Genomic DNA, 25,017 nt, shown 5'->3' with positions numbered 1-25,017 from the left:
GTCAGGTTGGAAATTATATTTCAGCAAAAGGTTTGGGGGAAAAGCAGAGATATATGAGAATTAAATCACAGATTAACTCTGCAGTATTATCTCCACAGAATAAGTCTATATGCCAAGTTGGATCACCAGAACTAGGCACATTTCCAGAGATTAATTACATACTAAATATGATATTACCTGCAGCATCAAAGGCAAATTGCTGCTCAGTATGTGTTAGGAAAATATAAGTGAAGAAAATTAATGAACTCAGATTTTTCTTGTGGCTCCCACAAATATTTTATTCAGCACTACTGTAAGAAAATATTTGATTCAACAGATTGGATCACATGCAGCAAGAATTCACTAGGAAATACCCAGTTATTAAGAAATTAAAATCACTAAGCATCTGGAGAAGCCTTTAATAAACTGAGATGTACTGAACTAATTTATCTTGAGAATCTCAGGCTGAAAAAGATCTCTCTGGAATAAACACCTTGGTTTATTTCTACTGTAGTAAAGCCTGTAGAGATGATTGTACTACTGAATTTGTGCTATTCCATCTTTTCTCTTGCTTTATATAGTTGTCAGTATTGTTAAAATAGCTGAAAAAAGTACTAAGGAGAAATATTCAAAGCTTGTAAAAACCCGAGTTTTGCAGAAGAACAAGTAACGTTTAAAGTGAAAAAAGGAAGTTTAGTTGTCATTATTCTTCCTCCCTGAAACAATTCAATCAGAACTGTTATATTCAATAACTTATAATTTGACATATTTCCATTCTGCAAACAAAAGACCATTAGGTGGTGATTGCAATAGAAAACTCTCTGTGCCTATGGAAGATATGTACATGCACCTTCAGACAGAAGAGTCCTGAAGAAGGCTGAAGAATTGATTGGAATACTCAAAAGAAGTTTGCTTCAGGTCACCTTTGTCAGTATATTTATCTCTTGGCATTCCAGCACTTTCTTGTACTATTGAGTAAAAGTGGAGCTTTTTTCCCAAGCCTCTGTACAGTGCAGCTAGGCTTGCTACATCAACTTAGATAAACACACACTCACGCTGAGTAATTCACCTCAGAATATTTTCTTGCCAAAACGAAACAAAAGCCTAATACAGAAAAAAAATCACAACACTTAGAAAGCCTTTCTTTCTTTGTTACAAACTATAGCTGGATTATTGGTTGTTGTTAGAATGGGCTATTTATTATGTAGTGATTTCAATATGCTATGAGAAGAGGGAGCAACTGCAACAATTTTTAGTAGCATTCTGCTGGACCTGTATTTGGTCTCCTTTATGCAGGCAGTGCACTTTCAGACACATTATGACACACAACTATTGATTCTATGAACTTGCTTCATGTTGCTATAGTGAGCATGAAAAACTGTATGTATGAAACAAATGTGAGCATAATAAAAACATAGCAATAGGCTTTTTACCACAGTAAAACACTTTATCTTAACTATGCAATTGGTTTCAAAATGAGCGAACAAATTATTATAGTTCTTTTATCCTAATGAACGCTAAGAAAAGTGGCATATTGCTAATAAGCTTCTGCATAAAAATACCAAAAGACTTATTTATACCACACATTTAACACAAAATTTTAAAAGCTGCTTTTGAATAATACGTTCATTAGTTCCACAAAATTCCCTCTACATCGCAATAATGGAAATAATTTAACATAATTTATACTTACATATTTCCATTTTGCAAACAAAAGACCGTTGGGAACTTCTAAATGGCAAGGCAAAACAATGGTATCTCCATATACTGTGTTTACCGCATATAATCCAAGTCCTGTTAAAAACAGTAAGAAAAAACTTTTAATCGGATATTGGAATTTTCTAAGTCTTAACTAAAACAAAACAGATTTGCAAAATTCACTAAATAATTGGTTAAAAAATTACTTCACATTAAATATGTGTTTTTAATTCATCACCATTCCAAATGAAGCTGTGAGACAAGGTTGTCAAAAACTCTGTGACAGCAATTTTAGAACAACACAATTCCACACTTGTGGAACATCCAACATAAGTCTATAATTTGCAGTATTTGCATAATTATATATTCATAGACATTTCATGATTTGCCCTTTCTTTTTCCACCTCAGTAAACAAGCATCCCTTCGTAGCCACTGCAGAGCAATATATCTAGCTGTATGACATGCTGTGGTAGTGTGCAATTCTTTTGTATTAGTCAATGGAACAATAGATTGTTCTAAAGCAGAGTTCCCCAACTTTTCTGGCTTTGTGGACCGGTGGAGGGTGAGAGAGGGGATGGTTCCCTGCGTGTGGCTGGCAAGTGTGCGTGCACAGCTCCATTTGCATGGCAATGGGCACGCTTGCGCACTTGCTCACCATTTGTGCAGCTGGGTTGCAAACAGCTCATGGCCCACTAGTGGGCCATGGCTGAGAAGTTGGGGACTCCTCTTCTAAAGTATTATTACTCTGTATTATTTCTAAATTAAACAATTTCCAAAGATGAGAAAAAGTAGAACACAAGATAAAGTATTTGGTTATATGGAGACTTTATCTCAGCATGATGGCTACAGTTCAATGTGACAATTTCCATAATTTTCAGATCATGTAAAAATATTTGTGAATAAGACCAAATTTTGTAGATGATTAAGAAGAATAATTATGTAGATAGGCTACAAAGTACAATAAATATTAGCATAGTGCTGCAGTAATTCCATAGTCTGGAAGTGTCTTTCTATAACAGGTAGCCTTTCAATGTCTTTCATTATTATGCTAATGGTTGTACAATGGATCTGGAAGCAATGGCCTGGGAAGGCTGGTTAGAAGTACATGAAGGCCCTAGTAAATCATTTAGTAACAGCATTTTTTTTTCCAAATGTACAAGCGTATTTGGTGCATTTCTGTTTTTTATGTACAATTAGCTTGTTGTATTTGATCTTCCTTTTCCTTTGCTTGGAGCTTTTTGCTATACTGCAAACATCCTTTCTCACCCTTGCTTTCCTGAAACATCATGTACTGTATGTCTCAGATCAGTTTTGAACTGCAATAAAGATGTGCTGCTAATAGTGGAGACTGAAATGCCAAAGCTGGAATATTACGGAAGATACAGTTGGATTGTTTAGTCTAGAAACTGAAATGAAGCAAGAGATTGACTATCACTTTTTGCCAATCCAATTATTTTTTCATCAGTAACAGTATTCCATCAACCAAAATAATGCCAATACGCAGTGCTTTATTTCTAAAAAAAAAAGGTGCCAGAACTCAGAGGTGCTGTCACTGGGAGCGATGCCGGTGTCTTGCTATGGTGTCGCCACCCGTCCTTTGCACCCCCGCCCCTGTGGCTCAGAGCCACATGCCACGGGGATTCCCCTCCCCACAGCCACCGTGGGGATTCCCCTCCCCGCAGTTGTCACACCGTGGCCAGTGCTGAGCCCCCACCCTGAGCTGCTCTGAATCTCGACCCAGAGCTGTGTTCCTCGTGGCAGTGGTCTCCGGCGCCAAACAGCCTCTTTCCAACCACATCCAGAAAAATTTGTAACAAACATTGGAATTCTCAAGGCCATGTTTGGTATTTCCCAGCAATCTGTTACTGGAAGAAAAAAGCAATCCCTGCTGCATTACTGATCCGAGAGAAGCATTTGCATGTATGCAGGTATCCTTAAGGTGCCATAATGATGGATGAGAAATATTGGTTGCAAAGTTGGCTTTTCTGGATGTAATAAAGATATTTTGGACTTATTTTGGTTTCTTTGCATGTTTGATATTTTTAAAAAGGCATATGCTACTGACTACACTTATGCACATATCTAACATCTTTTGCTAGGATAGATGACCACTGCTTGTCCAGAATGTGAAAAGTGAGATTGTGACTAAACAAAATTTTAATGTACAGATAATACCACCAGAAATTATTTTAGCCTTTTTAATAAATGTTCTTATTGATGTTAAGCTCACCATGGAAAACATATATTGTTATGAATATACTAGGTTAATTATTTAAAGACTGAAGTGAAACGTAACTAGATTCTAAATAATCTATTTTTCAAAACACACAACAGTCCAAACAGTAAAAGTAAAGTCCAAATTAAGAATATTTCATTCTTAAGAATTGTTTAATTTAAAGTGGTTTAGTTGTAATAGATGGTTATAGATTCAAAATAGTTTTCAAGAGTGTACAAAAGATATTATTTTTTTCTAGAATCAGCTAAATTAGACATATTATATTGAGAAAAATGTTTCTCATTTCTTTCCTGTTACCCTTATTGATTTCATTGCAGAGATGTTAACATAGGAAATAGATTATTTTGTTATCTAATTTTACCTTCCAAAAGACAGAAGCAGATGAAAAATGTGAGGTTCTTTCCTGTTGGCTTTTTTTGAATTAGCTGTTTTAGATTCTGAAAGTTTATTTCCTAAAGAAGTAACCTTGTAAATAATTTTAATGTCCTCTTCTAAGTGCAGGGTAGGCAATCTTGGCTCTTTTATGACTCAAGGACTTCAACTCCCAGAATTCCTGAGCCAGGATGGCTCAGCTTGAAAACCTCTCTCTTTCTCCTCAGTGTGGCTGGCTCAGGATTTCTGGGAGTTGAAGTCCACGAGTCATAAAAAAGAGCCAAGATTGTCTACTTCTAAAGCCAATAGAGGGAGTTTTTTTGGTTTTTGTTTGTAAAAAAAAGGTGCTAGAACACCGTTCTGAGCATTCTTTGAGAAAAAAAGCCCTGCCAATACGCATGAGAATCATCAGATTGAATACACAGAAATATAGTATAGGTACTTGATGGATCATCTCATTCTACTGGAAGTGGCCCTTCTATTCCTTGAAGGCAGAGAAGGCATGCTGTGGACCCTGTTGGCCTGAGTACTCCCAGTGATGGGGTCTTCTCTGCTGTTGTGTCTGCCCTGTGGAACATCTTATCTCCTGGAGTGAGGTTGGCTCCAACCCTCCTGACCTTCCATAAGAGCCTAAGACCAGTTGGCTGGTGCTGCAATGAGGAAGCATCACAGTGGAGGTGGTTGATTGATTAACAACAGATGTCACCTCCTCCCAGTCTGCTCCCACCATTCCCATCTTTTACTTGGGCTGCTGTATTTGGAAGTGTGCAGTATTTTATTTATGCTTTTACAGTTTTTATTTTTTATAGTTGTAAGCTGCCCAGAGTTACCCTGAGGTAAGATGGGTGGCAGTTAAATTAAATTAAATTACCCACAATGCAGATTGAAAATGATAATACAGCCTGGCTCTAGGTTGGAAAAGGAATCAATGGCTACATACTCTATCATTATTTATTATTTATTCAACTTATATGATAAATATACTGTATATTGAAGGATTTAAAGAAGATGAGTATGGTTTTAATATTAGAGGAAGAAAAATCAGTGACCTGATCTACTCTGATAATACTACAGTGGTACCTTGGTTCTCAAATGCTTCAAAACCCATTGAATTTGGTATTCAATGCATTTTGATACGAAAATGTTTTCCTGGTAGTCGTTGCTTCTTTGATACTGAACACACTGTGATAGGAAGTGGGAGTCAACTGCAGAGAATGGACAGGAAGTCAGCCACGTTTGGGAAGTCACTGACATAGGAAAAGGAAGTCCTTCCCAGTCAAAACAAAGGGTTACAAGTAAGTCACGTGGTTTGGTATTTGTCATTTTTAGTATTCATTGTGTCTTCTGGAACCAATTAATAAGATTACCAAGGTACCACAGTACTTCAACACCAGGAAAAGCAACTGATCTTCATTGGCATGAAAGTCAACGATCACAAAAATGAAACTAAGATTAAATATAAAGACCAAACTAATAACAAGTATAGCCAGCAGTCTTAGAATTGACAATGAAGATACAGAACTGATAGTAATAGCAATAGCACTTAGACTTATATACTGCTTCATAGTGATTTAGAGCCCTCTCTAAATGATTTACATAGTCAGCATATTTCCCCCAACAATCTGGGTCCACATTTTATTGACCTTGGAAGGATGGAAAGCTGAATCAACCTTGAGTCAGTCAGGATCAAACTGCTAGCAGAGTTAGCCTGCAATATTGCATTCTAACTATTGTGCCACCATGGCTCCAAAGTGATGGATAGTTTCTGCCATTTAGGATCAATTATCAATATTAAGGAATTAGTAATCAGGAAATAAACCACATACTAGCACTTAAAAGAATAGCAAAAACCTTGGAAAAGATATCAGGTACTAGGCTATGTTTGTACTTTCTAAGATCAGAATTATGCAATTTTCCTGTGATACTCTATTCAAGTAAAAGTTGGACTCTAAAATAGAACAGGGTGTTTACAATTTTGATTTTGGTGTGGCAGAAGATTCCTGAGAATACCATGGAATATAATAAATGGATGATAAAACAAATCATTCCAGACTTCTCGGGAGGGAGGGAAATGTAGAAAAAAAGAGAAACACATAATGAAAACTGCAACATGGATGAACTGAATTACAGTGCATCTCTGGAAAAACCTTAAGGACCAGATGGGGGTCAGATCAGTCTGAAGAAAAACCATTTATATTGTTTCTAAAAATTGACAGGACTTGATGACACATAATCATCAAGCATCTTAGATCATTAAAAGGCCTAAGACTAGAGCAGGCATGTCAAACTCGCAATGTCACATGACATTGCACAACATATTGCAACTTTTCCCCCATTGATGGCAATGGGGTGGGCACGGTTTCAGCATGATTCATCCGGCCTGTGGGCCGGCAGTTTGACATGCCTGGACTAGAGCTGTGCTTGGCTATTATTTGTGTTGTAAATAATTTCTTCTATTTAACCTTTTAATATTTTTTGTGGAAAATGTAAATGATAGAGGATCATATTATCCAAAGATATCACAGTAGGAAAAAACTACAGTGTACTACAAAATTAAGATTTGCTATTATACTTTAAATAAATATGAACTAAGGACAGTTTTTTTGTAAGAACTTTCCCCATTTCCATCACTTTTTTAAATTTTGTGGTTTGCATACATTATTCCAAAACCAAAATAAGAAATGTTAAATATATTTGGCTTATAACTTGTCCACCATTATCAGTTTCACTGAATAATCATTATTTTTTCTACAAATGAAAGAACAAACATGTAAAGGTAATGATTGACAGGTAGTCCCTGATTTATGAACACAATTAAGCACAAAATTTCCACTGCTAAGCCAGACAGTTGAGTGCATTTTGCCCTGTTTTACTTGCCACAGTTGTTAAGTGAATCACTATAGTTGTTAAATCAGCAACAAAGTTACTAATTACTACTAAGTGAATCTGGCTCACCCACTGATTTTGCTTGTCAGAAGGTTGCAAAAGGTGATCACATGGCCCCAGGGACATTGTAACTGTCATAATACATGCCAGTTGCTAAGCATCCCAATTTTAATCATGTGATCACAGGGACGCTCCAATGACTGTAAAATGGTCGTACGTCACTTTTTCCAATGCCATTATAACTTCAAACACTCACTAAATAAATGGTTGTAAGTTAATCACTACCTATACTCACGTATTATAAGGTATTATAAAACATGGGTTCCTGGGATGGTAAAAACAAACAGAAAAATCTACTACAGAATAATTACACCAATACAGAGAAGAAATGCAATCTTTTTGATGTATTTAGCAGCTATGAGTAACATTTTTCTTCTTCAAAATATTTAGTTCATCTCTATATTATCTATGAACAAACATTTGATAGAAAATAGTACAAAAGCTAAAAAATAATGTTACAGTATAAACCTGCATTTTACCCTCATTAGCACATCCTAAAGCAATTGATCACTTTTATCTAGCAGATGAACAGTAATGCACTCATCTATAATAATTTTGCTTCATTCTCTAAATTAAATTTGGTCAATCCTATCTAGAAGGTGAAAACAGCTATTTTATCATTTAATGAATATAGCAGTCTGACCGCTAGATGGTGCTAAGGAAATATAAACTTTTTTGATGGCTTAACATACGTGCTTTTATATAATAATGAGAAATATAAATTCACAAAGAAACCCACCCATAATCCAAACACCTATAAACTAGACCGTGAAAGAATGAAAAGCCACCTTTTATTTGAAATCTATGAGCTGTGTCAGAACACGGAAGAAATCTGACATTTTTCACTAGGATGAATTGAGACCACAGACAGAACTTATTTTTGCACCTGATAAGGAGGGCAAGTATTTGCTTTTCTGCTAAAGTACACTAAGTGTCATTATAAAAGAATGTTCCTGTGTGAGTTTCATTGTTGATCTTTTCTCTTTACTTTAAAACAATGCATTTTAACCCCTCCAAGTTGCTATAGTAACAAATGCATAGTATCAGTCAACACATAACTTTGGCAGTGTAAATAGAATTGCTGGGTTGGGTGGATGGTGGAATCTAGAGCTGACAACATGCAGTCTACAACATCATTCACAAAAATAAGTTTCCTTTGGATTTTTGCTATGCATATAAACATAATAAAATATGGCAGAGCAAAAGTGCATCCAAGTAAAGTAAATAGTTTGCAAATATTTGATAGTCTCCTTACATTAAATATATCCATTATGTTAAGATACCCAAAATAACTATATAAAAATAAAAAATAGCAACCTGTGGCTCTTTAAAAAGTAGTTTTAAATTAAACTTTGCTAAACTATCCATGGTACTCTAAGATGTGTCCATGTAAAAAGTATTTTTTTTTAAAAAAAAGTAAGATAATATAAAATAAACACTTTAGAATTAAAAGAAAGCTTAATACTTCTTTAAAAGACCCAAATATGACATCATTAATGCGACTTTTCAAAAGGTCCAGTAATATATCACACATATCTCACATGTGAATCTATCTATCTATCTATCTATCTATCTATCTATCTATCTATCTATCTATCTATCTATCTATCTATCTAATCTCCTCCCCACTACCTGTAAGTCAACATGAAATAAAACAACATATCAGTGATGCTGGACTCCATAATTCCCCAAGCAACAATCTGAAACAATAAAAACCTAATTACAGAAATAATTCCCACTAGCATTTTAACATCAATGGTATCAGGTCATATGCAAATCATAATATATATATATAAATGTAACTACAACTATACATAGTTTACTGAATAACTCTTCAGATCATTTAAGATATACCCAATAAAGACATTGTAATCATCCCCAGATAAAAATGCCTTCAGAAAAACATCAGGTTGAGAGAAGCTGTTGTAGATGCTACTCTTTGGAAATGAATGCCATAAAATGTTAAATGACAAGTACAATACATTACATTAGGAGTCTTTATTATTCTTAACGCAACTAACCTGAATTAAGTATGAAAAAGAAAAATATAACATTATGCTGTTTAAAACCCACAATTCACAGGAAGCTATTCACAGAACTTACAGAAAAAGTATAAATAGTCCATCACAGTTGTGGCCCACTCCTACACAAACAAACATTTGTTACTTTGTTTCATTACTGAGTGAGAAAAATGTTGAAATATTATTGTGAAGACATAACCTAAGGAAAGTGGATCAGTTGCATAATGATTTAACATGTTTACTTGGAATACCTTACAATCTTTTAAAGTTAATATTATTAAACAACATCTGTCTATCCCAGGTTCAAAATGTGGTCTAGGTTTATACCTTCTGACTTCTACTGGTGGCTATTTATCAATGTACCTATCTCTAGATGTGCTGTGGCTACTTCTAAGAATTCTTATCTATGGATATTATAAGTATTCAACAATTTTATTTTCCCCCTTACCTTTACAGGCTGTTGAACTGTAACCCTGTGTAAAGAAACAGGCTTATTTAAAGAGCTTAGCTGGCTGCTCGCCCAGCTATGGACTGTGGAGGAAACCTAAAAATGGTCATCTCTTAGAGCCACCCGTTAATCACTTTATATTGAGCTGGCTTTCTTGCTGGCTGGCATTGTAGTATTTTCAACTGGTTGCTGCATCCTAAATTATTGCAGAGACTCATAGTTTTTGACTGAGAAAGGAAAGCTGGCTGCTGGAATTTCTGGAGAAGTTGTCGGGGACACTGAGCTCTGTCCCTCTTCTCAGCTTTTGGCTGCTGGGCACTTGATTTCTGTACCGCTTTCCCCATGCCAGCGATTACACAATGCACCAAGTTGTTTTTGCCACGGTGTTTCCAGCTCTTTCACTTGTAACCTTCTTTTTTCTTGCTCTTCAACATAACCGCAATTTTCCCCTCTCAACATGTCCTCCTCACAGAAGCCCTGAAGGTAACAACCTCTTACAGTTGGAAACTAGATTTCTCACACTGTCTTAAAATCTGATGGGGGTGGGGTGGGAGGAGAGGGAAAAGGGAAGTATTTTCATGACATCTGTGAAGCTGTCTCTCCACCTTTATTTTAAATTTTGATATTTAAAAAAGGTAAAGGTTCCCCCGCACATGCGTGCTAGTCGTTTCCAACTCTAGGGGCCAGTGCTCATCTCCGTTTCAAAGCCAAAGAGCCAGCGCTTGTCCGAGGACGTCTCCGTGGTCATGTGGCCAGCATGACTAGACGCCAAAGGCACACGGAACACTGTTAACTTCCCACCGTAGTGGTCCCTATTTTTCTACTTGCATTTTTACGTGCTTTCGAACTGCTAGGTTGGCAGAAGCTGGGACGAGTAACAGGCGCTCACTCTGTTACACGGCACTCGGGATTCAACCTGCCAAACTGCCGACCTTCTGATCGACAAGCTCAGTGTCCTATCCCACTGAACCACCAAAATAGCAAGTTCTAGGGCAACTTTTCTTCCTTTTTCCTTGCCTGCTGATTTGCCTTCCTGCATGGATTTTTTCCCCCACCAATCATTCTATGAAGTGCTGACGACAGGACAGGGAACATTTTTACATAGGTTGTATACCTACTTGATCAAATGATCATTTTTTAAAATTAAAATTTCGGCCCAAAACACATTTCTTAATTTTATGGTAGTTTTTAGCATTGTTATATTATATTTCAAACTCTACAGAACAATAATTCAGTATAGACAACAGCTTTCTGGATCAGTTCTTATATGTGTGCTCCAATACTTTAGATGTTTAGTATTAAATATATTTAAATAGTTTTCTGGCAGCAACATATTCTCTTGAGGAGAAATTAAGGTAAATAAACTAATATAGTTGTCTGGACCTAATATAGCATTACAATGACTACTTTGAAAAGCTTTTATTGTACAAGTCAACATCCATACAGTAATGTACCTCATTCAAGTTGTGTTTTCATGTGTGTCTAAAAATGTGTGTGTGAGAGAGACATACAAAAGTGGCATTTGCTAAAATGAGCTGTGTAAAAATATGACTTGTCTAATAAAAGCTTTCAAAATGTTTTTGAATAAAAAATATCAAAACATTTACATCTCAGGGTTTCTTCAAAAATATTTTAAACATATCAGTACTATTTCATTTGTGGATATTAACCAAACCAGAAACTATTTCTTCTTCTGAAGCATAAGTAGTTTGCTATTTTTAACTGAAAATTGTATATTTTTTTGTTTTTTAACTGTAATCTCTTCTTCCTATTGAATTATGAGTACCATGCATATGAACAGTCATATTAAAAATAAATTAACCAATGTTTTTGCATATTAACTTATCTAAAACATCTACTTACTAATAGTGCAACATTACTATTGTTTTAATCAGAATGTTCACATACATACGTTCACATTCTTCAGAACTAATTAAGCTGAGGAAAAGGCTGTCTTGCTTACTTGTTATAAATATTTTGTTCTTCGGTACTGATACATACTGCTGTGAACAGAAACAGGAAATCTTTCTCTTATTTTCCCATCTGAAACCCCAGGAACTTTGTATACAGATGTATGTCTACATATATACACTTGGTATATGTATCTGGTTATCTACAGTATATGGGAAAAAGTAATTCTTGAAAGAACAATAATGGTATCCTGCTCTGGAATAGATCAAAGGTTATATGAATGTGTGAAAATGTCTTTTGTGTATGTGACCGGAGAAATGTGCACATCTTGATTGTTACAGGTTCTTTTCGGCATATCCAAATCAGTGGGCTCCAAAACTCAAGAGAGCCAAAACGACCACACACGCCCTTGGGCAACACATACACACAAAAAAACATGTCCATCTTCAAAACATGTTTTCTGTCCTTAAAAATCTTCCTATCCTTGAAGCCATTTTCTCCACAAATCTAACCCAACCAAAAAACAAAAAACAAAAATCCCTGCATCATTGTTTGAGGTAGTCATCACAATGATATAGTTTATCTTCTCTTAAGCTCTTCGGCGAGAAAGATTCCCAGCTACAAGTTGTATAACATTTAATCAAATATCTGGTTATGTACAACTGAGGAATCCCAGTACAGGTTAAAACATCTAGTATAATCCTCATAAGTAAAGAGAAAGGTACACATTTGTACCTGCCTTGGTTATGAGATGATCCTGGTATTAATTTAATGGCTATCTTTTCAGCAGTTGTATAGCCTTCTCGCTTTAGACATTTCAATTAAATTCCAAGTGATTTATATAGAAAGATACTGTAACTAAGTATACAGTAATCGAGTGATATATAACAGGAAAAAAAATCAACAGTCACCTTTTCCTTGTAAAATAATAAACTTTAATGAACATAACCAACTACAACACCATTAACACACATTTTAACCTTTACAAGAATTATGGAGACTAGCAGAAGAAATATTCTTTACACAACAGAAACTTTTGGCCAACTTTTGGAACATTCTACTGAATAAGATATTAACTTCTCATAGCAATTTGCGATTTTATGTGGACCAAGCAATTCTTTAGATGAATCAAGCAATACTACCCCGAAGAGCCAGTCTGGTATGATGCTTAAGGCATCAAGCACCTTGAGTTCTAGAAAGTACAGATTGTCATGGAGAAAATCTATCTACATAGTTGTTAAGAGCTGACACCAACTGGATGGCACATAATCAGTCAAGAGGAAGTTTCCAGCCATACCTCTTTGCACAGTATAATGGGTTATATATTCTTGTCCTAACTGAAAAAATGACTTTTTATTTAATAAAGATCAAGGTTACCAACTTTTGCAGAGGAGGGTTATAAACTTGATAAAATATGCTTTCATAAAAATAGGGTATAATGTTAAATTACAATCCTGGAGACTGAGTGTCAATGCATGGTGTATCTTTTAAGAGGTATAAGATGGAAGCGTAAGTTTTTAAATTTGTATAATTTTTTTATCAAGTTTGTATAGCCTATCTCACCAGAAGTGTAGGATATAAGAGCAGTATACAAAAATCAAATAAATCAAATAATTATAAAAATATAGACAATAATTACTAACAATTTTAAAAATCATTAAAATTAGAATATACAAACCACAGACTCAGAGGGGTATAGCAATTACATTTTGTTGTTGTTAGTTGCGAAGTCGTGTCTGACCCATTGCGACCCCATGGACAATGTTCCTCCAGGCCTTCCTGTCCTCTACCATCTTCTGGAGTCCATTTAGGCTCACCCGTACTGCTTCAGTGACTCCATCCAGCCACCTCATTCTCTGTCCCCTTCTTCTATTGCCCTCAACCTTTCCCAGCATTAGGCTCTTCTCCTATGAGTCCTTCCTTCTCATTAGGTGAACAAAGTATTTGAGTTTCAACTTCAGGATCTGGCCTTCCAAAGAGCAGTCAGGGTTGATCTCCTCTAGGACTGACTGGTTTGATCGCCTTGCAGTCCAAGGGAACTCGCAATTACATATCAACCACAATTGAGTCATTTTTTAAATTTACCTACAACCTTCCTGGTGACATAACCATGTTTTGAGGGTCTTCCTGAAAATTAACCTAACCTAATTTCAGGTGGAAAATGTACCATAAGGCAGATACCACAGCACAGAACGTCTGGGGCCCATCAATCTAGGTTCCTTACAGATGGAACCCATAGTATGCCCTCTCTGCCAGAACTAATGGGATGGGCTGATGTAATCAAGAGAGACCCTCAAATAACAGCAATAGCAATAGAAGTAGTACTTAGACATATACCATTTAATACTGCTTTACAACATTAAGTGGTTTACAGAGTTGGCATATTATTCCCAACATTTTACTGTCCTTGGAAGGATGGAAGTCTGAATCAACCTTGAGCCACTCAGGATCAATCTCTTGGCATTGGGCAGAGTTAGCCTGCAATAATGCAGTCTAACCACTATGCCACCGATAACTTTGTCCCATGCCGTGAGGGGTTTTAAAAGTTAAAACCACCATCTTGAATTGGATCTGGAAACAAACTTCTCTACCAAATGACTCCTAATTTCCTTGTTTAGATGAAACATTGCATGCACATCTACATATTTATTTATTTTTCATAATTATAGAGATCCAAGATGGCACAGTGATTAAGATGCTGGAATGAATGGTGAGACCCTGGTTATGAAATCAGGTAAGTGACCATGAGACAGGCACTCTCTCTCTCAACACTCATCTATGTCAGTTTTGCAATAAGGTGGTTGATTTTTTTAAAAAATGACTTTTTTGGTGTAAACCACAAGATGTTAAGATACAGGAAAACATATTTGGTACAAAAGATTCCAGTACTTATCAACAAGAGGCAGAATCAGGCTCAAAGCTATATAAGTAGATTTTAGTGCATATGGTTATATACATTTTCCTTACTGGGAAAGAAAAAGTGGAAGAAGTGACTGGGAAGGGTGTGTGTGTAGAGTAATAGGAGGAGGAGAAGACATCCCAGAAGAAAGTGAAGACAAACAATTTCTAATACCTTTGCTAAGAAAAGTGCATGGATGTGTCCATGTTGTCAGCAGGAGGTAAAGTGAGCTTGCCTTTTTATCATAAACATCATAAGTGAATTTTCTATGACAATTGCTATTATTATTTCAGAACCCCTGCCAGCTTCACATTAGCAGCATAGAAATCAATTTGATTTGCTACTAGACTGCTGATGTTTCCAACCAATTGCAATATCATTACTGTAAGGAAATTCTGTAAGAGAAAAAAGAAAACAGAATAGTTGCTGAAATGAAGTGTATGATTTTCTTAGAGTTGGAAAATAATAGCTTTTTGGTCACCCAGAGGCACAAAGCTTATTTTATTTCATTTTCTTCTATTATCAACCAATTATTAAACTGATGTGGCCTTTGTCAAGATGCAAGAGCCTCAAGCTGAATATTAAATTAGGAAGTAAAAGATGAAAATTAAAAATCTCTAGAGAAATTAGAAAATTGCCTCAAGGGTAGAGGGCACTATGTAACTGCTTAAAAGAAATTTTTAAAAATGTTGTCAGAGATCAGAAAAAAAAATAGAAGAAAGTAGAAATGTCTAATTTCATAGCATGCCAAATTGCTATGATGGCAGAAAGATATTGTTTCTGATTCTATTCTATGTTTACTTTTTCAGCAGAATCCAACATTTCTTCTATATTTAAAATCACTTATCTTAAAATAAGACATTTGTAGCACAACTATGTCATTGCTGAGAATTAAACTGATTTGAAAGAGGCAGTAGCAGCAGGAAAATCACACACCTATTTTGGGACAGTGAATTTCTAGAAATATAACTAGATATTTGTCATTGTACTGTTAATCTAAATTCAATAATTGAAACAAAGTCACCTCTGTATTTTTCTTTTACTGCTTTAAACTGCTAAGTCTTTTTAAAATATCTGTCTTTTTGAAATCACACTTCCTTTATTTAGGTTGGTCATAAAAATATATATTTTAAGTACAACCTGATTTCTAATTAATAACAGCCAAATTCTAGTTAATGTCATGATGGCAAAGCTGAATCAAAATAAATTAGACAGCTTTCATACCTAAGCGACCATCTCCTGCTTTCTAGTCCAGCACCTTAGCCACTCCACAAAACTGGCTTTGCAGTTTGTTGCTTCGTGAATGTTATTATATTTTTAATCATCACTAAGGATATTCAGAGGTGGAGGCAAGCAGGGCAAATGACAAAACCCCCATTACAATATCACAGCACAAATCGCATGAGTTATGAACTTGTGGCCATGCATCAGAACACAAGTATGAAAAGCCAAGGTTTGCATCCTGAAATCACAATGCACCACATTTCCTTGGTTCCACATCTTCTGTCAGTTTGTACAGGAAATCTGGGACTCGCTTTTAAAACCAGAACTTACTCTAGTAATACAATTATTAGCTATAATGTAAAAACAATGAAAAGTCAGATATAAGTATTTAAAAAAAACCTTACTAATATTAATGAAATCTTGCCAGGCAAAATTGTCTCAAACTGTAATACAGAGAAAATTCAAATGCCACAAAGGCCATTAAAAAGAAAAGGAGGTTTTAAATCAATCTGATCCTTAAATTACTGTGGATATTTTGAAAATGAATCAGACACATTCTAAAAATGAAGAGATTTGATTTATTCAAAGAATTCACTAGGTGTTTTGATGAATGGTAAATATACCGTAAATGTTTTCTGCTACATTGTTAGGATGCAATTATATTATCATTATAACAAAATAATCAAATCTTCTGAAAAAGTGATAGTATTCCCCCCCCAGAAGACTGAAAAAGCTGGATTGTTTAAAAGGGGTGGTCAAGTTGGATCAAATCTAATCTGCACCTATTCCGATAGATAGATAGATGATAGATAGATAGATAGATAGATAGATAGATAGATAGATAGATAGATAGATAGATAGATAGATGACAGACAGACAGACCATAAGAATGGAAGAATTCCATCAAAGAGATAATTGCAGGTAGATGGGTCCTGCCATGAGCTTTGACAAAGTACACAAAAGATATTATAATGCATAATTAGAATCATCACCAGGTCTTAGTTGCTTAGAGACAAAACCTATCATTTCACTAAAAGTAAAATATTACAGGTAAAAGAAAAAGAAAGGGACTGGTTTTAAAGTACAATGCTGTGAGTCAGATTTGAATCCTTTTGATTTATGCTAGACAAATTACTGGCTCTTCCCTCTGAGTTCTTTTTTATAATTAAGCAACTCCTCACTGATCTATGGAGCTGGCAAGGCAAGATTTTTGCTTCTTGAATGGCAATGAGCTGAAATATACATTATAAGGAAGAAAAATCAACCTTCTAACTGTTATTACTGCATAACAATTAGAAGTAAACCAAAAGGGTTAGGGTCAAAAGCAACAAAAAGCAAAAAGCCTCAGTCAAAAGGAACAAAACAATAACCAAGATAACACAGTCTGCAATTTTGCCTGATACATTAGATATTAAGCTTGGATCATTAAAAAAATCCTTTATTTTGAAACTGTGTGGGTAGTGGGTGGACATTGCTAAGGAAGGCCAAGAGAAATAAGTTGGATAACCAATTTTTTCTAGTCCTAGGCATGCAGAATAATGACAGAATGTTAGGGGATATGTTAAACAGTACTTTAGAAAATATTGTGGATGTTTGGCAACAGTAGAATGTTGTAAACCATCAGCTTCAAGTGCCACATGGAAAGGAATTATCTAGTTGGACTAGCAGCAATGCCTACAGCTTACTTATGTTAATGAAGTACAATGGTGCTGGGATTGTTTTCCCCCCTTTTGCCTCAATCTTGTGAAGACTGAGGTAACAGCATGACATACACATAAAGGTCTTTAATTTTCTGATACACTAACTAAAATGCTAACAAGCCTATGTACATGACCTGAAAAGTATGCTTAATTTGATTGAACTGAATTAATCTCAAAGGGGACCCGGTGGCTCAGTGGGTTAGGACGCTGAGCTTGTCGATCAGAAGGTTGGCAGTTTGGCGGGTCGAATCCCGAGTGCCACGTAACAGAGTGAGCATTTGTTACTCGTCCCAGCTTCTGCCAACCTAGCAGTTTGAAAGCACGTAAAAATGCAAGTAGAAAAATAGAGACCACTACGGTGGGAAGGTAACAGCGTTCCGTGCGCCTTTGGCGTCTAGTCATGCCGGCCACATGACCGCGGAGACGTCCTCGGACAAGCGCTGGCTCTTCGGCTTTGAAATGGAGATGAGCACCGGCCCCTAGAGTCGGAAACGACTAGCACGCATGTGCGGGGGAACCTTTACCTTTACCTTTAATCTCAAGATAAATTGATAACTACCATCCCACCAGCAAATGGCCAACTCTTAAATAGATTTAACAGGTGGCAAAACCTGATAGATTTCAGAAGCACAATGATCAGTGGTGATTACTAGTAACAGAACAACCGTAGATTACACTGAGCAACTGACAACTTAGAATGAAGTAGTGACAAACCATTACCATACTATTGCAATAAAATGATACAGAGGTCCTAGAAATTACTACAAGGTAAGTTCAACTCAGACTCTATTGAATTGCTAAGGAAATAAGCATACCTACTTATGTCTTAAATATTCCTTCACATCATGGTATAATGAAACTGTATTTCATTTCAATAACACTATGGTACCCTCATTAACACAGCTTTTACTATCCATATTGACATGTGATGCCCCTTTGAAGATTTCAGAATGGATCAGCTGCAATAAATGCACATCTATAGCTTGAATTTCATTGTTTTTACAAAAATATGATACTCTTCCTTCTTGTATTATAAAGCATTAAATGATATTAATGTGCAATTGCCAGAGTAAATGAAGAGGGTACATCTTGTGAAGTATTATCTTGACTTAGTTCATTTACCAAGCATTTTTTTCAATCTAATAATTTATAACAGAAGTGCCAGACAGTAGAAAAGATAAGTAGGTGCCAAATTATATAGGTGTCATGAAGAATTTTCTAAAAAGTGGAGATGCTAGAGAGTCACTCACTAGGAAGGAGCTGCTGTCATATGGTGAATTGTATGTATACCGCTCCTTCACCCTGGGAAATAAATCATGATACCCCCAGCACTAAATGTATTTACAGGAATATATTGAACTAGACTCATCAGACATCTTTATGTGTCTGAGAAGTGGGTTTCTAGAGGGCAGAATGAAACAGCTTCTTTGTTCAATAAGTAACATCCAAATCAGGAGAAACAATTAAGCTATCATGTTGCCAGTCATCTCCGAATAATAATGTATTTCAGGATCATTATCTTTTTATTGACTTTACTATAATTCATTTATTTACTTCATTTGTCACTTTGGGATTCCACCTAAATCCAAAGCCTCTTCTGTGATATGCAAAATTAATCAAAACATCAATAGAACAAGAAACATAAAATATTTTAAATCTACATCATAACATCATGACATGATAAATGACAAAGAAAAATAAATAAAAATCAAACAAAAATGAAACTGAAGATGAAAGTACAAAGAATAGAACAGATCTGCATTTGAAATCTCATTCCATAGACATTTTTGATTCGTTATTTTCAGTGTTTGATGCAACTGGATTCTTTGAATGGTGTGTTACATTTCTGAACATTCCTCCCAAAGGCTTCACTAACAAGATTAGATTGTACAAGATTAAAATGCACCTATTCATTTTATGCCTTTGTAAGGAGATATAAATACACAATAAGACATATAAATGTTTGATGTCTAAAGGGGCATATATTGTCCCATTTATTTTCTTTCTCAGTTATGTGAAATGTGCTTATTGATAACCAGATATTGTTTATCCTTAGGCAAATCCTGAATCTGAGTTTTGAGTTGAAATGAAACAGCAGTTCTAAATTGTGTTAATTTTTTAAGGGCCTAAAAGAAGTGCTACCAAGCATACATGTCAAGACATTACTGATCATTTTAAGAGAGCCACTACATCTTCTTTGAAAACAAATATTATCAATTGTTATGTAATATAACTGAGACATTCTACAAAGCTCAATACTCCAATTTACCTAAAAGTCCCATAGCATTTTTGTATAGACAATATACAATAAAAGTAATTTCATCATTAAGGAAAAACACTGTTTTTAATACCAAGACTGAAAGTCTAATTTTAATTTACTGTTGTCCTCATAGCTTCACCTATTTGGTATTTAAATTCATCATAACTTACATAAGATTCATTTTATAACATCTGTCTACTCTTATAAACAAAGATATTTTAAGAATACTTTATTTACAAATTTTAAATGTAGACAGAATAATTAATGTCCTTTAGCCAAATGAAACCTCTTAGTTAAGTCTGTAGTCATGAAAGATGTTGTGTATAATTGAGAATATATGGAAAATTGTATAATCCAAACTTATTCATAAACTCATCTTTGCAAAGATTATTGCTAATTATTTTTATATTGCAGGAGTTTAGGTATTTACAAGTATTAGGCATACAACAGTATATAGGATGGATATAGGTAGTCCTCAATTTATAATCACAATTGGGACTGGAATTTCCATCACTAATTTATGTGGTTTGCAAGATGAAATGTCACGTGACCACATTGCTTTGCAACTGCGATCCCGGGACTATCTATTGCCATTGTTAAACAAGAATCACGGTTTGTTAAGCAAGTACCCACCCCAATCCAAGCCGTTCCAGGCTTGGTCCTTCCCAATCCTGAGCTTCAGTAAGGTAAGGGACTGCCTTCCCCCACCTGCCAATTCCCCCCTCATCTCTGCCCTTTTGGCCACACTGACTCTGCCCTCAGTAATACCCTCAGGTAACCAAATCGAATCAGTTCTTCACATTGCAATATTATTCTGTTTATTACTCAATTCAAATAATTAGTCCAAGAGAAAAAACATTGTTACATATTTAAATGAAATAAATAAAGGCATTTAACCAAATACATTACTATCTATAATACAGTGGTACCTACATATGGAATGAACTTTTTAATATAAATATTATGAATAGAAATGGAAAAACTTGGAAAAATATTGCTGGAAATGGTGCTTGTTGATTTAGATTCGAAGATAGTAAAATTCAGTGCAACTTTACTGAGCATAAAGAAAATGCTGCAAATACAATATATTGACACACAATTAGAATTCAAAAAAATAACTTTTTTTATTTTGATTGTGAATGTATCTTGACAAATTTTATTATTTAGATGGAGCTATAGTAAATGGCATCATGTTGGCTTCCCTAATTTATAATCTGAAACACAGTTGGGGGAATGAGAAGCTCTCTGCATGCTGCTGAATTACAATCCCAAGAGACCTAAGCAACATGGTACGTTGAAAGTTATTCTTCTGTGACTAGAGGACCATAATTTCCCCAAGTTGGTCTTAATTATTTATTAGTAACATTCAGAAGCAGTAAATTCAACTTTGGCAATTCTAATGTAGGGAGGAAATAGAACCGAAGATGAAATTACAATGAAATGTTGATATAATAAAAAAGTAACATAATGATGCATGTGATGAACAAGCAACATGATGTTGGAGAAGGCAATGAAAATTAAAATATTCCATGCAAAACAATACTACATTCTATCCTCTATTACCCTCATGTATTTTTATTGCATAATGAAAGAAGCTATATTACAGAATTTCAAACTGACATCCATTGCACAATGGAAGTTTCTTTCTGAAGTACCCCCCCCAAAAAAAAAGTACTGAAGTAATTTTGGGCAGGACAGGAAAGGGGTAGAAAAAGAAGTATTCATTTTAATCTGTATGAGATACTGCCAGCTCCCCCAAAAGTGGGGAAAAATCTAATAAATAAAAATTACTCAACTCTTAATGATTTAATGGACACATTAACACAGCATTATTAACATCAATAGCAATTGCTTATATTGTTGAATGCTGGGAATTCCCCCCCACACTTCTTAGTTTAGCTCACAATCCTGAGATTTTGTACTAGTCTTTTCCCTAAATGGTCCCTATACTCACAAACTCTGCCCCTTCTTTGCTTTACAATTTTATTTAAAGCCTTGTAGCTTGGGCAAAGTTATTTGGGTTGAGCAATTAATAAAACTATTGGATAGATAACATACTGAAAAATTATTATAATAGCACACCAAAGTAGCAATAATCATATAGTAGCTGTTTTTGTGCATTTGATTATCAACATTCAAACTGTTAATTTTAACCTATAAAACCCTATATTGCTTGACACTGAATTACTTATAAGAACACCTTTTCTGCATACAAAGTGCCCATTTCTCCTCCCTCCTCTGAGTTTAGATTGATATCTTCATTGATAGTTTGTTGGAAGCTGTGAAAAAAATAGTTATGGGGATTACACTTATTTTTCTTTTATCTTTTGATTCACTTTTATGTTTTATTCTTTTTTGTAAACTATCAGGAGTCATATTTGTTGAATGAGTATATTAAATATATAAATGACAACTCTTTTTCATTTGGAATAGTTTGTCCTAGTAATATTAAGATGAATTTTTTTCTTCAATTTAAAAATAATATGTTAGTAAAATCCAGATAAATATATTAAAAAGAAACTCCAAATTTTCTTAGATGAGGTCTGTACAAAATACTGCATGACTTAAGTATTTTGTTCTACCTATAAATAAATTGCAAATTCATATGATTTTCATATTTTTTTACTTGTAACAGAAGATGATTCATATTCAAGTCTGGTGCTATTTAGTTAGCCCAGATATATTGGGTGAGAGACCTCTACATATACTTAAGTGTTCAAAAGGGAAGAGCTCAGCTTTAAATATGGCTGCCCCTTCGCACGGAGGTACGCGCGCACCTCCCCAAAGGTTTGGGGAGGTGCGCGCGCAACTCCGGTCGTTCGGAGAGGTGCGCGCGCACCTCTCGGAATGGGCAGGGGCGCCGCTCTTTGCGGAAGCTGCCGCAGCCCGTTTGCTAAGCTGCCGCTTTCGGCAGCTTCACAGACGGGCCGCGGCGGGCTTCCTGAAAGAGCGGCACCGCTGCCCATTCGCGCGGAGGTACGCGCGCACCTCCGGTCGTTCGGAGAGGTGCGCGCGCACCTCTCGGAATGGGCAGGGGCGCCGCTCTTTGCGGAAGCTGCCGCAGCCCGTTTGCTAAGCTGCCGCTTTCGGCAGCTTCACAGACGGGCCGCGGCGGGCTTCCTGAAAGAGCGGCACCGCTGCCCATTCGCGCGGAGGTACGCGCGCACCTCCGGTCGTTCGGAGAGGTGCGCGCGCACCTCTCGGAATGGGCAGGGGCGCCGCTCTTTGCGGAAGCTGCCACGGCCCGTCTGCAAAGCTGCCGAAAGCGGCAGCTTTGCAGACGGGCCGTCGCCATCGGGCAACCGGGAACCGGTTCCATCTCATTTTTTAAAAAATGGCAGCCGCGTGCGTCCGCGCATGCACAAAAAACCTTTTTGCGCATGCGCGTGCATGGACACACGCACGCGGCTCCCTCTTTTTTTAATTTGTGATGGAACCGGTTCCCAGTGGCTCTTTTTCTTTTTTAGGTTGCCGACCCCTGCACTAGATTATATAATAATAACAACAAATCTCCCTATTCCTGGTCCTTAGGAATGATTTGATATATGGATAAAAATGTCAAATCCAGACTAAACATCTGGCATAACTGTTTTATTCTCCTATATATGAAAGCCATTGCAGTAAACAAAGCTCTGATCCAAGACATCATCTTAAAACAGGATGCATAACAATATTAAAAACCCCATGGAACTGGTAGTTCAATTAAATTGTATAACATATGTTAATATTTTGAAATATTTGGATTTGGGGGAAGAGATTTTCAACTGAGTAACTGAAGAAGGGTTTGAAAGTGAGGAAATTCTTTACTCAAAAGATGTGCTCCCTTTGACAAAATAAAAGATATTTTTGTTGTAGATCAAGGTGAAATAGCTTTGCCATATCAATGCAAATAATCTTTCCTTGTTAAAGAGCTACTGAACTTGCAGAGTTAAAGATAAGTACTTTTAGGTACAAGAACTTTTCTATTGTGATCATCTGATATATAAGTAATAGGTAAGTGGAAAACTAATTTAGTGCAATAATTTCTTTCCATAAGGTCTTGAAGCTTCAGTATTTACAGACATAGTGTTAAACTTTGCAGCATAATACAATTCACTTGGATAGATAGCCTTTGGCTACTATCCCAAAGTGTAAAGTGTTCAAAAGTAAGTAGATAATCCATCAGAGTTAGCACAGAAGCAATTTTGTTTCATTTCTTTTCCAGACCTATAAATCCAAGAAGAATTTTGTATCTAGTGTTATTAAATTAGATGTGATTCTCCTACAATCATATTATTAGAATGAAATTTACACAATTAAACATAGTTCAGTAAATATTTGACATTATAAAACAAAAGAATATAAGCACATTTAATTGTTGATCAGTGTTTTTTAAAAATAATTTGTCTTAATTTAATCAATGTTATTTTTGTAAAAAATATCAAGAGTTTTTCCAAAAAAGCATATAAATTTACAGAACAAAATCAGAAAACATATCTCATCACAAAACATCTCAGTCTCCCTATGATACTGATAAAAAAATTAATTTCAATGATTTCCAATTTCTAGTTTTCTTCGGCTTTGGCCACCATTGTGTGACTACAGAAAATTAGTGGTTTGATTAAACTTTTCATCAAGAAAGAAAACAATGTGGGAACTGAGGAAAGAATAAACATAGTTAATCCAATGCGGCTGAATGATTCATCAAGTGGTACATCAAGTGAAACTAAGAGATTAATTATTTACGTAACATTTATTTATTTATTTACTTACTTATTTACTTACTTACTTGTTGTATGACATATCATACATGGACTAGCAATATTCACTAGCAATACAAATTAGTATTTCATAATGTAACCATTTTTGCATATTTTTCTATACATTTCTCCTTAGATACATTTTATATACCATATTTTTCAGACCATAAGACGCACCTGACCATAAGACACACCCAGTTTTTAGAGCAGGAAAACAAGAAAAAAATATTCTGAACCAAATAGTACCGGTATACTAAAATATTTATTATAATAAAGCAAAATACGGTAATGTTTAACAGCGTAAACTCAACAGTGGTGTTAAGAACCATCATCATTTCCATTAACAAATGAGGAAAGACTCAAGCACTTTTAAAGTTTTCTGGAAACCCTAAAGAAAGGAGAAAGAGAGAAAGAAAGAAAGAAAGAAAGAAAGAAAAGAGAGTGAGAGAGCGAAAGACGGAAGGAAGAAAAAGAAAGAAAGAAGGAAGAAAGAAAGAAAGAAAGAAAGAAGAAAGAAAGAAAGGAAGGAAGGAAGGAAGAAAGGAAGAAAGAGTGAGACAAAGAAGAAAGGAAGAAAGAGAAA

At 35.4% G+C, this 25,017-nt stretch overlaps 1 protein-coding gene across 2 annotated transcripts in view; it reads right to left on the bottom strand.

Annotated features, from left to right (window-relative positions):
• Nucleotides 1-25,017, bottom strand: part of ALCAM (activated leukocyte cell adhesion molecule) — a 112,364-nt gene that overhangs the window by 34,065 nt on the left and 53,282 nt on the right. For both annotated transcript variants that reach the window (XM_083361371.1, XM_083361372.1), the window contains exon 2: nt 1,673-1,773. In XM_083361371.1, the coding sequence (XP_083217497.1) occupies nt 1,673-1,773 (101 nt within the window). The remainder of the gene's footprint in view (nt 1-1,672; nt 1,774-25,017) is intronic.

Source organism: Vipera ursinii (genome assembly GCF_947247035.1).
Source record: "Vipera ursinii genome assembly, chromosome: 4".
Taxonomy (NCBI): domain Eukaryota; kingdom Metazoa; phylum Chordata; class Lepidosauria; order Squamata; family Viperidae; genus Vipera; species Vipera ursinii.
Note: the sequence above shows the minus strand (reverse complement) of the source record. Positions and strands in the feature narration are given on the sequence as shown.